The 13,241-nt window shown below is 43.2% G+C and overlaps 1 protein-coding gene across 4 annotated transcripts in view; it reads right to left on the minus strand.

Annotated features, from left to right (window-relative positions):
- Nucleotides 1-10,689: 10,689 nt before the first annotated feature.
- NDNF (neuron derived neurotrophic factor) overlaps nucleotides 10,690-13,241 on the minus strand; it is a 32,535-nt gene continuing 29,983 nt past the window's right edge. For all 4 annotated transcript variants that reach the window (XM_027659063.1, XM_027659064.1, XM_027659062.1 and 1 more), the window contains one exon: nucleotides 10,690-12,752. In XM_027659063.1, the coding sequence (XP_027514864.1) occupies nucleotides 11,362-12,752 (1,391 nt within the window). In that variant the 3' untranslated portion in view covers nucleotides 10,690-11,361. The remainder of the gene's footprint in view (nucleotides 12,753-13,241) is intronic.

Consider the following 13,241-nt stretch of genomic DNA (forward strand, 5'->3'; position numbering starts at 1 on the left):
TATGAAGTGCTGAATTCACAACCAGTGGTGTTTAACCTGAGATACCACACAAAAACCCAGGTGGCCAAACCATTAGGGATGGGGACGGTAAGTTCAACATCAGGGGTACCCCCTGCATGTTTAGAATTAACTGAGCCTAACAAAAACCAACCAAACCCAAAAACATGAAACCACCAACATTTGTCAGGGATTAGGTTCTCATTAAACCATGCAGGATGAGTACTTGAAAATGGCTTTTCTGTTGAATACTTCCATTTAACAACTCTAATGCCCATTATATTCCATCTGACACCATGGGTACTCAGCAACTGCCCAAAACATCAAGATGTGAGACTAGATTCAAAAAAAAAAAAAAATGTAAGAAGCAAGAATCATCAAATACACAACTCAAATGAGTTTTGGGTATTGTTGCCAAGTTCTGTAAGGATCAACTGTAAAATCACTTATGTACATCAGAAAAACAAGCAAACAACAGAAGAAATATTAAGAAAACCAACATCTATTTCAAAAATTGTATTCCTACAAATGCTTCCTAGTGAAGCTACTCAAGTTTGAAAGCAATAGAGAGATTAAAGACAAAAATATAATTTGTCTTTATTCCCTTTATTATTTTTGCGTTCTCAAAATCAAGACAAAAATAAAAAATATGTTCTTTCTTACAAGCAACAGTAGACTGATTCAAACAGGTTGACTTTCAGACAGAGCCTTCTATTTAAGCTCTACAGGTCTACTCAGCTTCACGAGGCAGAGATGCCTGGACACTGAGTTAGTTGGGGGAGAGGTTCTCACATGGCACCCTCCCACAAACCACTTTCACGGTTCACTAGGAGCAGAAGCTGATACAAACTCTTGATACAGGCCCCTTAAAACTACATTCCGGGGCAGAAGTTGATTTTGAGAGCAGACTGAAGTCAGCAAGGAGTTCTGTAGCTGTCTGAAATTAGTAGGGAAGGACCAATGGAACAGAGTCTGTGTATATACGTACAGGTTTATAAGAGGCTCTGAAAAGCACATTTTCTGAAGAAAAGCAATCGCTCTAGAAAGACGTCTGTAAGATGCCTGCCATTGCTTCCTTTCTGAAGGTTAACAAGACTAACCACTCCTGTGCTCAGCCTGAAGCTGTAGCTGGTTCTGGCCACGTGCAAAGCCTGCCTATATAAATGCTTTCCCTCTGCATGTGCTGCTCTCTGCTCTGCCATTTCAGAGAGCACCATGGCACCCCTCTGGGTCGGGCTGTGCAGAGTTTGGGTTGGAGACTGTTTGTGGGACGCTGTTCTATTTATCACACAATAGGGTTGCTGTTTCCCCCCTCGGTCCCATTGTGTTTTTTAAGTTAGGTTTTAAGTCGTAGCCCGCCAGGCGCCCTGAGGCATCTGGACACTGGTGGCACATAAAGTTACGACTGCCCAGGATTGCCGTAAATGAGTTAGTCATCCTTTCTCATAAAGCACCAAGGGAACGGCCCAAAAACACAGTGCAGCTGCATTTTATTTAGAAGTGTGTCTTCCAAGAGGTACAAGACATTAACATGCCCTTTTCGAAATTATATGAAAGTCTGCTCAAACTGTAATAACTCATCCCAGAAAGTCTGAGAGAAGCCCTGTCTGCACCCAAGGAGCAGCCACACCAGTCTTTGTACAGCATGTCTGTGACCACCCTGCACAGCACACACCCTTCACTGCTCTGTTAATGTGTGTGAAAAGCAAGAACCTGCTCAGAGTCAGTGGATACAACACAACTCGTGGTTTTGCCTGATCTGTGCCTAAGTAAGGCTATTCTTACTGCATGAAGGGAGCCCTAGGGAAAACTGGGAGGGAAGGAAGCACAGTGGATGCAGAGCACTCAGTATGCAGCTGCTGTTATGCCTGTCAAACCAGTGAACCCCCAAACTTACCAACCTGCTCCTCCCATAGGCACATCCATACACACAGAGCCCCCAGCAAAGAAGAGAAGCAGAGTCTCCACTTCCTCTCTATGGCTTCTTAGAAAGAAACCATCTTTTTGCTATTTCAAGTTGCTGCATATTATCATTTGTGCTCTTGACACTGCATTATTTCCATTTAGTTTACAAACTGCAATGAGAGTTACTGGGTTGTATACCATGTACTTTAGTTCTGATAAAACACCATCAAAGAGGAATGGCAGTAGTTTATTTTCCTTTGTTTCACCTCTTTACAGACTTGGAGGCTGTAGGCATAAACATCACTTCTAATGAAATTTTGAAGGCTGGAGAATATTTATAATAACTAACAATGAACTGTGATAAAAGACAGAGGAAAAAGAACAATATAAAAGGCTTGGAGCAAAACAATAGACACAGGTGAAACATTTGTCCATCACAGGTATTTTAACTCAATAGTCTACATTTAGTTGAATGAAATTACTCTCTAATTCTCTTCAGTTGGCTTTTGAAAATTTGTTTTTAATAAATACTGTTATGAAAGATTAAAGTCACATAATATCCCCTAATTTAAGAACCAGACAGTTGTTTCATCTGATACGTCCCACTGATGAAAGCTGTCAGAAGTGAGAATTTAAGAGGTTTCAATTATCTAAAATTAAATCAAATACTTTCTTCATAAGAAATCTACTGGTTTGAGAAGTCCAGGAAAGAACAGCTATTAATTTTGGCATCACCCCACATGGCATTTTGTCCCCTCTGTCCAGCTTACACCATCTGCCTAATGGGACACAGCAACCAAAAAACCCATCATCATGTAAATGAAGACATTTATCCATTTCAAATGCAATATGATATTGATGTCGTGTACACCAGTAGGAACTAGAGCTAGCTTGGACTAAATTCAAGACAAGCAGTTTTTAGTAGACTTAAATATACCTTTTAGGGCAGATCATTTACCAATAATTTCATTTCCTTTCTCCCCTCACTTCCCACCCAAAAAACCAACAAAATCATTTGATGTTTTCCTCATAGTTAAAAATCCACATTGAAATGGAGAGAGGTATAATCAGGAACACAGATTTCCTGCAGGTTTGAGTAACCTGCAAGCTATCACTTGTTCCTTCAGCCATCAAAGAGCACATGCCCACAAGCCTTGTCCAAGGGATAGACGTTTGGACTGCATTAAGCTTCCAGGGGGTATGTGTGCAAAACTCCAGTATGGAACAGTTATTAAAAATGCTGCATGTTTGCTATTTCTGTGGTTTGTCAGAAAGGTCATTGTTTAAGATGTTTTTGTTCAATGAAAATGTGCCTCCATTCTCGTTAATACTGTTTGTTCCTTTCATGTCCGTTCCTCTTCCTCAGTATCATTGTTTGTCACTGCATCGTGGGGTGTCCTGCTGTTGGAGTGCCAGGGGACTGGTTGGATGTTATAGATTTGCATAACTTTTCATTACACTGGTGGTTAATTTACAGATGGGTTTTTCCACTATAGCAACTCCTCTGAACTTACTAGGAAGATTTAGGCTGGAGCAGGAAAAAAAGGAACCATATTCATTTTGCAGAGCAGTGTGGGAGCTGCATTATTTTAGCAGATGAAGGTTTGTTACAGTTCCCAGGATCACTGAATCATTACCCAGCAGATCATTCCTCTTAATGGAAGCCCCTATGCCAAGCAGACACCTACACTTGCATTCACACAGGTGGTGGACAAGAGTGGAAAATGTAAGCAAAATTATTCATGCCATGCAGAAAATACACCAAATACCAAACCTCCACTCTTCACTACGAGCACTTCTCCTGAACTAGCAGAAATAAGCAGCCTAGGCCACAAGAAAAGCAACTAGAAAGCACGACTTCTAGCTGAGCTACAAGGCAGTCAAAGAGATCACCCAGTTAACCTTTGCACAAACTGGAGCTGTGGGTAACTGCACATTTTCTCCATTATGTGGGAACTCAAAAAAAACGGCTGTATTTTGAGATGGAAGAGAACAGTATCGTATGATGGAAACATCACACAAAGAAGCACACAAACAACTTCGAAAAGACAGCCAGGAAACATTAACAGATGAGTTAACAGTAGCTAAATATTTATACTGCACATTTGACATTTACCACAACATACCCTTCTTCTTTCAGAAAAAAAAATCTCTGTTAGGGGTTAGGACAGACAGTATCCAATTTATTTGTTTCTCTTAGTTTATTATCTTCCTTTAAAGGGAGAGACAGAGCCAAGTGGGCCCCCCTGCAGGGGGAAAGATGAAGTATCTTCATTTGTGAGCACCTTTGTGTGCTTAAGTGGGGAAAAGCAAAGAGCAAGGAGACACAAGCACACAGATCAGGCTCAGGAGAGGGCCAAGAGCAGCAGGAGAAGCCAAAAACAAGCCCCAGTGACAATGGGAAAAGTTCACTAGGGACCAGAATGAACTTGCTGGCTGCTTCAGCCCCAAAAGCCTCAAAGCTGACTGAAACCAAGGCTGGAAGCAAGGACAAAGCAAGCAGCAGGGGATTTGTTTATAAGCCTTTCCCCATGTCTAGTCTGTCTTTCCTCTCTCGTCTCTTTTGCAAGAGGTTTCTCTGGTGTAGGCCTTGTTCAAAGAAAACCTGAGGTTTGAGTTTAAAAGCTCTTTGAGAGAAGAGGTCTGGACAGACCCACCTCAAAGCTCTTGTCAAAGATTTGTGGGTTTTTTTTAAAATGACAGAAGTATTTTGGTGTTTCATTTAATTATGATGACAAAGACTTAGCTACTCTGTGCAGCACGGAAGTAGTGGCTTTGTCAAGCTTTACCTCTTTGGGAAGGGTGAGTGAGTGACAGCATCACAAGCTATGCACAAGGGCACAGTCTGAGCTCAGAAGCAGCTCTGATCTCAGAAGCAATTCCTGCACACTTGGATATAAAGAAACACAAGGCTCTGGTAAAGACTGGAGAGTTACAAAATCCTGTCTCCACTTCCATACTCCATCTGAATTAGGAGCTGCTGATCAAAACCTCTGGGCAGAGCCTCCTACAAAGCATGTCATGAATGCTAGACTGAGTTATTATACTATCAGCTGTAATGCTGTTTGAGCAAGGCCAGAGGAGAGTGATCAAACACAATGAGAAAAGGGCCTTTGTTGATACCAACGGGGAACCTGGGACTAAACAGGATCCAGAAACAGTTGTAACTTGCTTTAACCTGCTACCCACACCAAAGCAGCAGGCACAGCCTTTTCTCCAAGTCCTTTAGGCCTGCTCCACCCACTCTGGAGAGGGCAGGAGAGCAGTTACCCAGCCCTCAGCTGTCACCTATTACAGAGGAAGCAGAACCCCTGCAGTGTCTGCACCTCATCAGGCATCATCTGCCTGCAAACCGCGCTGCACCAGCCTTTGTCACCGTGCTGGCCTGCCCAGCAGCTGCACAGCCGGAACAAGAGAGGGGAAGGACATAAGGAAGCCATTAGAGGGTAGGAGCAGTTGCCCAACATGACTCAAAGAGGGATCTGAGGAAACATAATGGAATCACTCAGGAGCAACTGCCCGCCCGGTCAACATCTGCAGGCGGCCTGCAGCTGCTCTGCTCTGCACACAGACTGAAGCAGCCCTCCAGAACAGCACAGTATCTCCACTGGCTTGGTGTACCTGCCCATTAGCTTTACATGTGTCAAACACTAACAGAAAAATCTGTGGTCTGTGAAAGAACAGCCCCGAAGAGACAGCACTTGGGAAAACAAAAGCCAAGAGGAGGAACAATGCCTCCCTGTTGCACGGCAAACAGGGGAGAGCTGGTTCCAGCTTCTAATTATAAGGCCATACCAAGCCACTTGGAGTCAATGTATTTGTGTTTATTCCACATTCAGCTTTCCAGTTGTGTGATAGGGAATTGAAGAGAATAAACACAGTAATGCTAATGGGGCCAGACTGCAGCTGGCATTTGCATGGGTGTGTGGGAGGAAAAACTCCAAGAGTGCCCACAGCCCATGTGTGAGCCCTGCCCATGCTCAGCAAGGGATCCTCACCCTTGTGTCCTCAAAGAATTAATTTGTTCCCCGGGACACAGAAGAGGAGTAAGTCCTGATTCCAAGGAGCAAAATAACAACCATGGTGAACTGCCCAAAAGGGGACACCCTCCCACCATCATCATCCCACCCTGATGATAAGTTATCTGCCTCTGAGGTGTAACATCCCTTTTAACAGTCATATTATTTTGTGTCTATAAACAGTAAGTATCCAAGTAACAGCATTTCCACCTGCTCTTTTTTTCAGTTTTCCTCACTGTGCACAGGATCAGTAAGGAAAGTCTCCAGAATAGGAGAGGATCTCTTCTTAAAGCGAGTTATAAACATTTATCTAGCAGTTCATCAAAGGGTACCTCAACTCCACACGCTTTTCAGCAGGCAGAAATCAACTTGGAATTCAGTCAGCTTTCCAAAATACACAATGGATGCAAGATCAGATGCCAGCTATACGTTCATTATTCACTCATGCCTATTTAGAGATAGATAAGTCCCTTTTAGATAAACAGACAAGCTGTGCTGGGAAGTAGTAACTATTTGCATTCAAAAAACCTATCAGTGTTATCAGGTCACTTAAACTTAAATTTATAAATAGTTTTAAAAAAGAAATGGCTTTAAAAAAGAGAGGAGGGAGGATGTCTCCCTCACCCTGGTATCAGCAGTAGTTTTCTAGGCACGCTGAGGATTATGATTATTATAACCAGTGTTGTGGACTGTAGAGAAGTGATAAAAGCATTCTTCCAAAGTAGGCTTTGGAACCACTGAACAGATGAGATGAAGTAAGAACTTGCATCTCTGACAGGATTAATACCACAAGTTTATAAACCAGTCTAAACACTTGTTTAGAAGACTAAACCATCCCTGAGTCGTATCAGTTCTGTCATGGCCTTTCATGGATTCACTGCAACTCTAAAGCAACTCTGAAATCCACGGAGTACGTAAAGACAGTAAATGAAAGGCTTTCCTCACTAACACAGAGCTACTGGGGAAAAGGTTTAATATGGAAATGATGTGAAAAGCTCAGCTTCTCCTCTACATACAGGATTAAATTACACAGCCCGAAACAGCAGCTGCAGCTCAACAGGGAAATGCAACGTTTGAAAAACAGTGGCTTGAAAAGGTAGGGAGGGGGGGAAGTCATATTTACAATCCACTTTTCCACTTAATGATTAAAGAAATCAGGAGGCAGAGTGAGTGGGACACTAAAATCTTTTACTTCTCAAAACATTCAAGTCTTAGTTTTTCTTCTCTATCCCTCTGTTTCACCTGAAATAACATGCAATTCCAGGTAAAATCTGTATGAATTAGGAATTAACTTAAACCACTAAGCACCAGAGTCAGATCATTTTGTAATCCAGACTCTCTGGTCTTTTTCCTCCCATCCAAAAACCCCATACTTTGAGAATAAGCAGGATAACTTCTTAGCTCTCATTCTAGAAGCAAAGCAGGCTAAAGCAGTGTGTCCCATTTGTGGTGTTACTCCCATCTTACAACCAGAGTTCACACAGTCAGACAGATTCTTCACTACCAGACTTACTAGACTTAGAAAAAGAACTTTACCACAACTAAAATGAAAATTCAGGTCTCTTTGCAAAGCATGTGTTATAAGATTAATACTTAATAATCCTGTCAACATTTATTTAAGCTAAGCCATTGGAGCAGAAATTTACAGTAATTTTAGCTGCTTGTTGCTACAAACAGACATTTTATAAATCAAGTGAAACAAATAAACCCTACTTACCTCTAGCAGGTGTTATACTACATGAACTATCATCCAAGACCAGCTTTAACACACAGGCAGAGCAGGGGGGGATAAGAACCAGCATGTGTGTCAACATTAATACCCCAAAAAATAGATATGAATTATTTCCTCTGTATCAGCCTTTCAACAGCTTTACCATTATATTATCAACAGACATTTGTGGTATGAAGCACTTATTCATTCTTTGTTCAGAGAACAGAAAAAGACATGGAAAATTCTTTTGCCTGCTCCCTGAAGTAAGACATCATAGCTCAAGTTAAACTTCTTATGCATGAGGTTAGCAGGTTCAGGAGACCTCATACAGGTAAACAGTCTTTTTTTTATACTTTTCTGACAAAATGAGACTGGAAGAAGGACTTTTTTTAACAGGGCCATATTTACTAATCACTCACAACCAACCAGCTGAAATGCCAGTATCACATTACAAAATGAAATAACTCCCCCTGGCAGAGCGAAAACACAAACCCAAAGCCTCTGTAGGTCTGAACATCCTCCTTTTACTTAAAAGGAAACTTCAAAAAGCAAAGACAGGCTGATTCACCCACCTCTAACAACTCACTGCCATCTCACCTTATCTCAGGACAGGCATCTTTTACAGTTCCTGTGAAAAGGCTTGTTAAAGGAAGCAGGGTCACCTGGCCCCAGTGGTGGGGCTGGTAATGAGGCCCAGCTGCATCCTCCGGGCTCTGGAGTCACAGCTCTGGAGAGCAGGCTGACATTTCCCTGGGGAACTGCCTTGTGCTTTGTGTAGCCGCTCCAACCGGTGCAAGTGGGGTAAAAGCAGATGGAAAGAGCCACCTTCTTTGGTGTGGTTTTATTTGGCGCACACATGGCCACATAAACTCAGTGTAAGAGGGAAAAGGTAGTTGGGCAAAACTGCATCTTCTTCTGCTGCACCTTCGAGGCAGAAAACCAGCAGCCAGAAGTAACAGGCAAATAAATAAAAAGTGTCTCAGAGTCAAGAAACAAACATTCAAATTCCTCTGACTGCCTTCTAACATCACTGGAATGCCAGGAGACAGTTTAAGTAGGAACAAACATTATCAAATGGAAGAGGAATGAAGGGAAATGGTAACTTGAATGAGTAGATGTAGAACTGAGAACTCACATTACTGGCTGAGCTGTGCACATCTGGGACCATCTCTGGGGGTCAGTCAGACCAAAGATTGCCACAGAACTTGAGGGTTGATCTCTGCTATCACAAAGGTTTATGAATAAGTTTCTATTTTAATTACCTCTCCAGGCTTGTGCTTAAAAACCCTGTTGTATAATTTTTGGTGTATTTAATATACCAGCTTCTTTGATATTTTTTTTTATACCAGTTATCCATGCATTATTCTCTGGGAAGTTTTTAATACATATATTTTGACGTTGCCCATGCTATGATTTCTTCTGTGGGCTCTGTGCTTTCCCAAATACTCAGTCTGGAGCTTTCCCAGCAGATGAGACCTGTTTTACTTTAACACCTGCTTCCGTCACCTCTCACTTAAGGCTGACTTATATTTGCACTGTCTTTTATTTTAACTTCATCCTTCAAAGAATTGTCTCTCTCAGATCCACTCGGGTCCACTAAGACCCAAATAATAACGTGCAGATTAGTAGATGTAATACTAGTGTGGTCTAAGTTTCATCCAGAACAACAAATAGAGTTAGTTGTTCCGGAAAAGAAGAATTCCAGAGGGAATAAAGACAACTATTGTGATGTTTTTCTTTGAAAACACAGTGCTCAGAAATAGAAGATACAGGCATCTGGGGGAGTTCTTTAATTTTGTGACATACTGCAAACATAAGGGGCTAAAGCAGGCAGAAAAGCCAAGTGAGCTGGATGAATATCCAAACAGAGAAATCTGACTAAAGGGAACAAATAGAGCTGGAATTGTGGTGACACATATGTTTCCAAGTAAACATCGTAATAGGCCAATGGAAGGGGTGCTGTTCCCCACACAACTGGCAGCAGTAAATAGAGAAATGCTTAAAAACTGTAAGCTTAGGAATTCAGTAGTTTTTTGGGGCAGTGAAGTGTAGGGAAGGTGTCTCCCTGGCAGCTGGTGCTCTAACCTTGGTACCACAGTCCTATTCTTGAGGATTCCCAGCTCTATTTACCTACTGCTCACATACACCCTGGCACAGTAATCTAGCACGAGTGTGTTGCTGAAGCAGCTCCTTTAACAAATCAGAGAGATTTCAAATGAGGAGTTTTCAAATGAGGAGATCATCTCCAGAGAAATCTAAACTTCAATTATTAGGTTTGTTATATAATCACATTAAACACAGCAGGCATCTTCTGATCAGCCTTCCTCTGGTATCTGCTCCTGGTTTCTTGGCAGAATCACAACAAGCTGGGGCTGTGGGATGGCACAGGAGCCTGTGCAGCCACGAAACCCTGCTGCCAGCCCCTAGTCTGCAAATTGAAACGGGCTGGGGACAGCAGAGGGGAAAACCTCCAGAGCTCACCACTACGGGGCCATGGAAAACTGGAGCTCACCTCTGCAGGGAAGGAGAGGTCTCATTTTCCCTGTCAAGCAGCCTAAGAGGGATTTGCTTTCAGCCTTGACTCAGATTTTGGTCCCTTTCCCTCATACCTCTGTTTCTCCACATGTATCTTCAGAGCCCTGAGGGGGCTGTAAGTGCTAAAGCCACAGCAGTGAGATGTTTTATGGACAGGCACCTAAGGAAGAAACAGAGACCACCTTTGAATAAAGCCCTGACATGCACTGCCTGAGTGCTGCAGACTGACACATATGATGGGATCAAGGGAAAAAGTCTGTTACCTGTCCTGAGGCCCTGACCTGTACCTTAATTCTGGGACTGGGGCAGTGTGTATCCTGCTCTGAGCTTCTTGAAATGGTGCTGGGCTAGTTCCTTCTCTGAAGTGTGTTTTCCAGTAAGCAGCTCCCTACGAGCTCTTGAGTCAACGAAGGTGGCATGGAAAAACAAACGAGAAAATTCAGAAAATCTGAGATCCAGAAACACAGCATCTTGCAGAAATCTACACAATGGAAATACCAACAGAAAAGGAAAGAAACAATATATAATCTAATATTTTTAATTTTATGTACAGGAATATAACGTTATGGCAACTTTGTACATGAAATACATACAGTATTTAAACATGGAAATCAGCTAGGTAAGAATTTACATTAGCAATGAAACTGCTTCATGTGCAGCCCAGTTAATACTTAGTTTAGATCTGTATTTTATTGGGGGGGGGAGATTTTAATAGTTTACAATCATAGAAACATAAACATTTAAAACAAGACTCTATAAAATAATTTACAGAAACCCTACCGCCTACACTGAGAGAAAGGGTGTACGTCTGTGAGTTCTGTGTGTGAGTAACAAGGTGGACAGATGATGAATCTCAGCCTTATTAAGTATAAAATAATTTAGAAGCAGTTCATGCAATACGGAAGCGAAGGCGTGCCAGTTCCTCCGAGGTCTCCTGCTACCTTGGACATCTACTGAGCATCACATGTGGGCCACTGGACATATGATAATACCACTGCCAGGTGCTGCCAGAGAGCACCAGCCTCAGTTCCTCCAAACAATTACTTATGTAAACATAAATATACAAGTTGATATCTTTTCTACACAGTACAAATACAGCTCACAACTTCTCAGCTGTGCAAGTAGTCGATCCGTATACTTGGAAGTAGGATAATGCTCAGTCCAGAGTTCCATATATTTCTATGTACGGGGGCACTAACAGAACTTCCTTGTTTTCACCAGTTTGCTCTGGTATTTCACAGAGTGCCCCCCGTGCCCTATCACGTAAACATCCAGCAGGTAGGACTTGCCAGGCTGCAGGCCCCTGATTGTCTCTGTGGTCACAGCTTTCTGGATGTTCTGGCTGTGGAAATATTTACAGAGAACCTTGTCCGATTTCTTCCTCGTGTCTGGACCCAAGCACTGGTTCTGCTCCCTTTTCTTCTGCTCTTCGTTGTAGTTGTCATCCACTTCCCTCTTGTAGATGCAGAACTTGTTCCTCTCCTGTGTGCCCAGCCAGGCCACCGTGACCGATGAGCACGTGCGGAGCTTGTCGAAGGCTTTGATCCGCGTGTCTTCCGGGAGAGAAGGAAAAGACTGCTTGTTGGGCCTCGTTGTAGCCAGGATCTTCAGCATGGAAGCACCTTTCTTGCTTCCTTTCAGCCTAATGAGATATTTCGCTTTCGCTTTTCCCCGAAGCTGGAACTGCCGCACGCCCTCCACGCTTTGAGACAGGAGAAGTTTTCCGTCTCTTCTCACTTGGATCTGAACAGCATCCAGGCACGAATGAACGGAGAAGGTGACTTTTTGGTGGGATGAAACGGGGGCAAACCGCAGGAACTTGGCTCCCTTTCTCTTGATGAAAACATCTGTAACTTTGCCATCCTTCAGCTCGACTGTTTTCTGCTTGGCCTCCTCCTTGGTCCTGGCGAAGGTGCCGACGTACGCGGTGCTCATGTTGGTGTTGGTGTTCACCGCGAACATGTCAAAGTAGTACTGCGTGTCGGGCTTCAGGTCAGACACAGTGAAGATGTTCTTGTTCCCAATACAAACCTTATGCAGGTCAACTCTGGGCTTGGAGGATGTTTGCCGCCCAAACTTGGATGGTTTCAGGAAACCCCGCTCTTTGCCGGAGTTGTTGTCCGCAGGGAAGCCAAAATGGGCAAAGTCAAACAGACTGAAATCCAGGCCTGGTTTTGGAGCCATCATGAAGGCGTCGTCAGAACTGAGCTTGGCTTCCACAGCACAGAGGCTTTTGAAGTTGTGCTCTTTGTTGATGACTATGCAGTACTGGATTGGCTGTTTCAGCAGGGAGGCAGTGGGACTTGGCTTCCATGCCAGGGTCACTGTTGTACGTCCCAGGGAGGTGACATCGATTCTGGGATCGTAAGGTAATTCCGGATAAGGCTGGTCTGACTCCGGAGTGGTGGTTGCATACACCTTAAAATGGGTGTCCTTCTCTGTGGACAACAGATCTAGTTGGTACAGCCCAGATGGGGAACTAGAGGACACAAAGTACTCCACGTCATTGCCTTTGTAAGAGAAGAGCTCTGTGCCTTCCTCACTGGTAATCTGCTGTTTCTGTTGCTCAAGAGGCTCTGGGTCACCTGAGTTACAAGTAAAGAAAAACATCTGTACAGACACACTCTGTGAATATGAGAAAATGAAACTCTAACAGACACCTACATTTTACTATACAATACAAATGTGAGATGAAAAGGAAGGTTTTGTCTTCTGAGGAAGATGTAATCAATAGTTCTGTCAAATCAGAGGGGAAAATTGGTTTGGCACTCAGGTTAAAACCAAATGCAACAGAAATTCTACCTGGCCAGTATTAGCAGAGTCTCATGAATGGTAGCTAATACCTTCCATGGGAATATCAGGCACCCCACCTGGAGATGCCACACAGTTCCCCAGGGAGAACTGACTTACCTGCCTGTTCCTGGATGTTGGGCCTTGACTTCGGCCCTCTAAGTCAGGCTAAAATTTTGTTGCTAAATACAGTGGGGACCAAAGGTGTGTGTACCCTCCCATGTGGAGTGTATGACAGCTTAGCACTCGTGTTGAGATGCTCTGGAAGCCAAAGCCCTTTTCTC

This window comes from Corapipo altera, unplaced genomic scaffold (genome assembly GCF_003945725.1).
Source record: "Corapipo altera isolate COAL_440 unplaced genomic scaffold, ASM394572v1 255, whole genome shotgun sequence".
Classification (NCBI taxonomy): Eukaryota; Metazoa; Chordata; class Aves; order Passeriformes; family Pipridae; genus Corapipo; species Corapipo altera.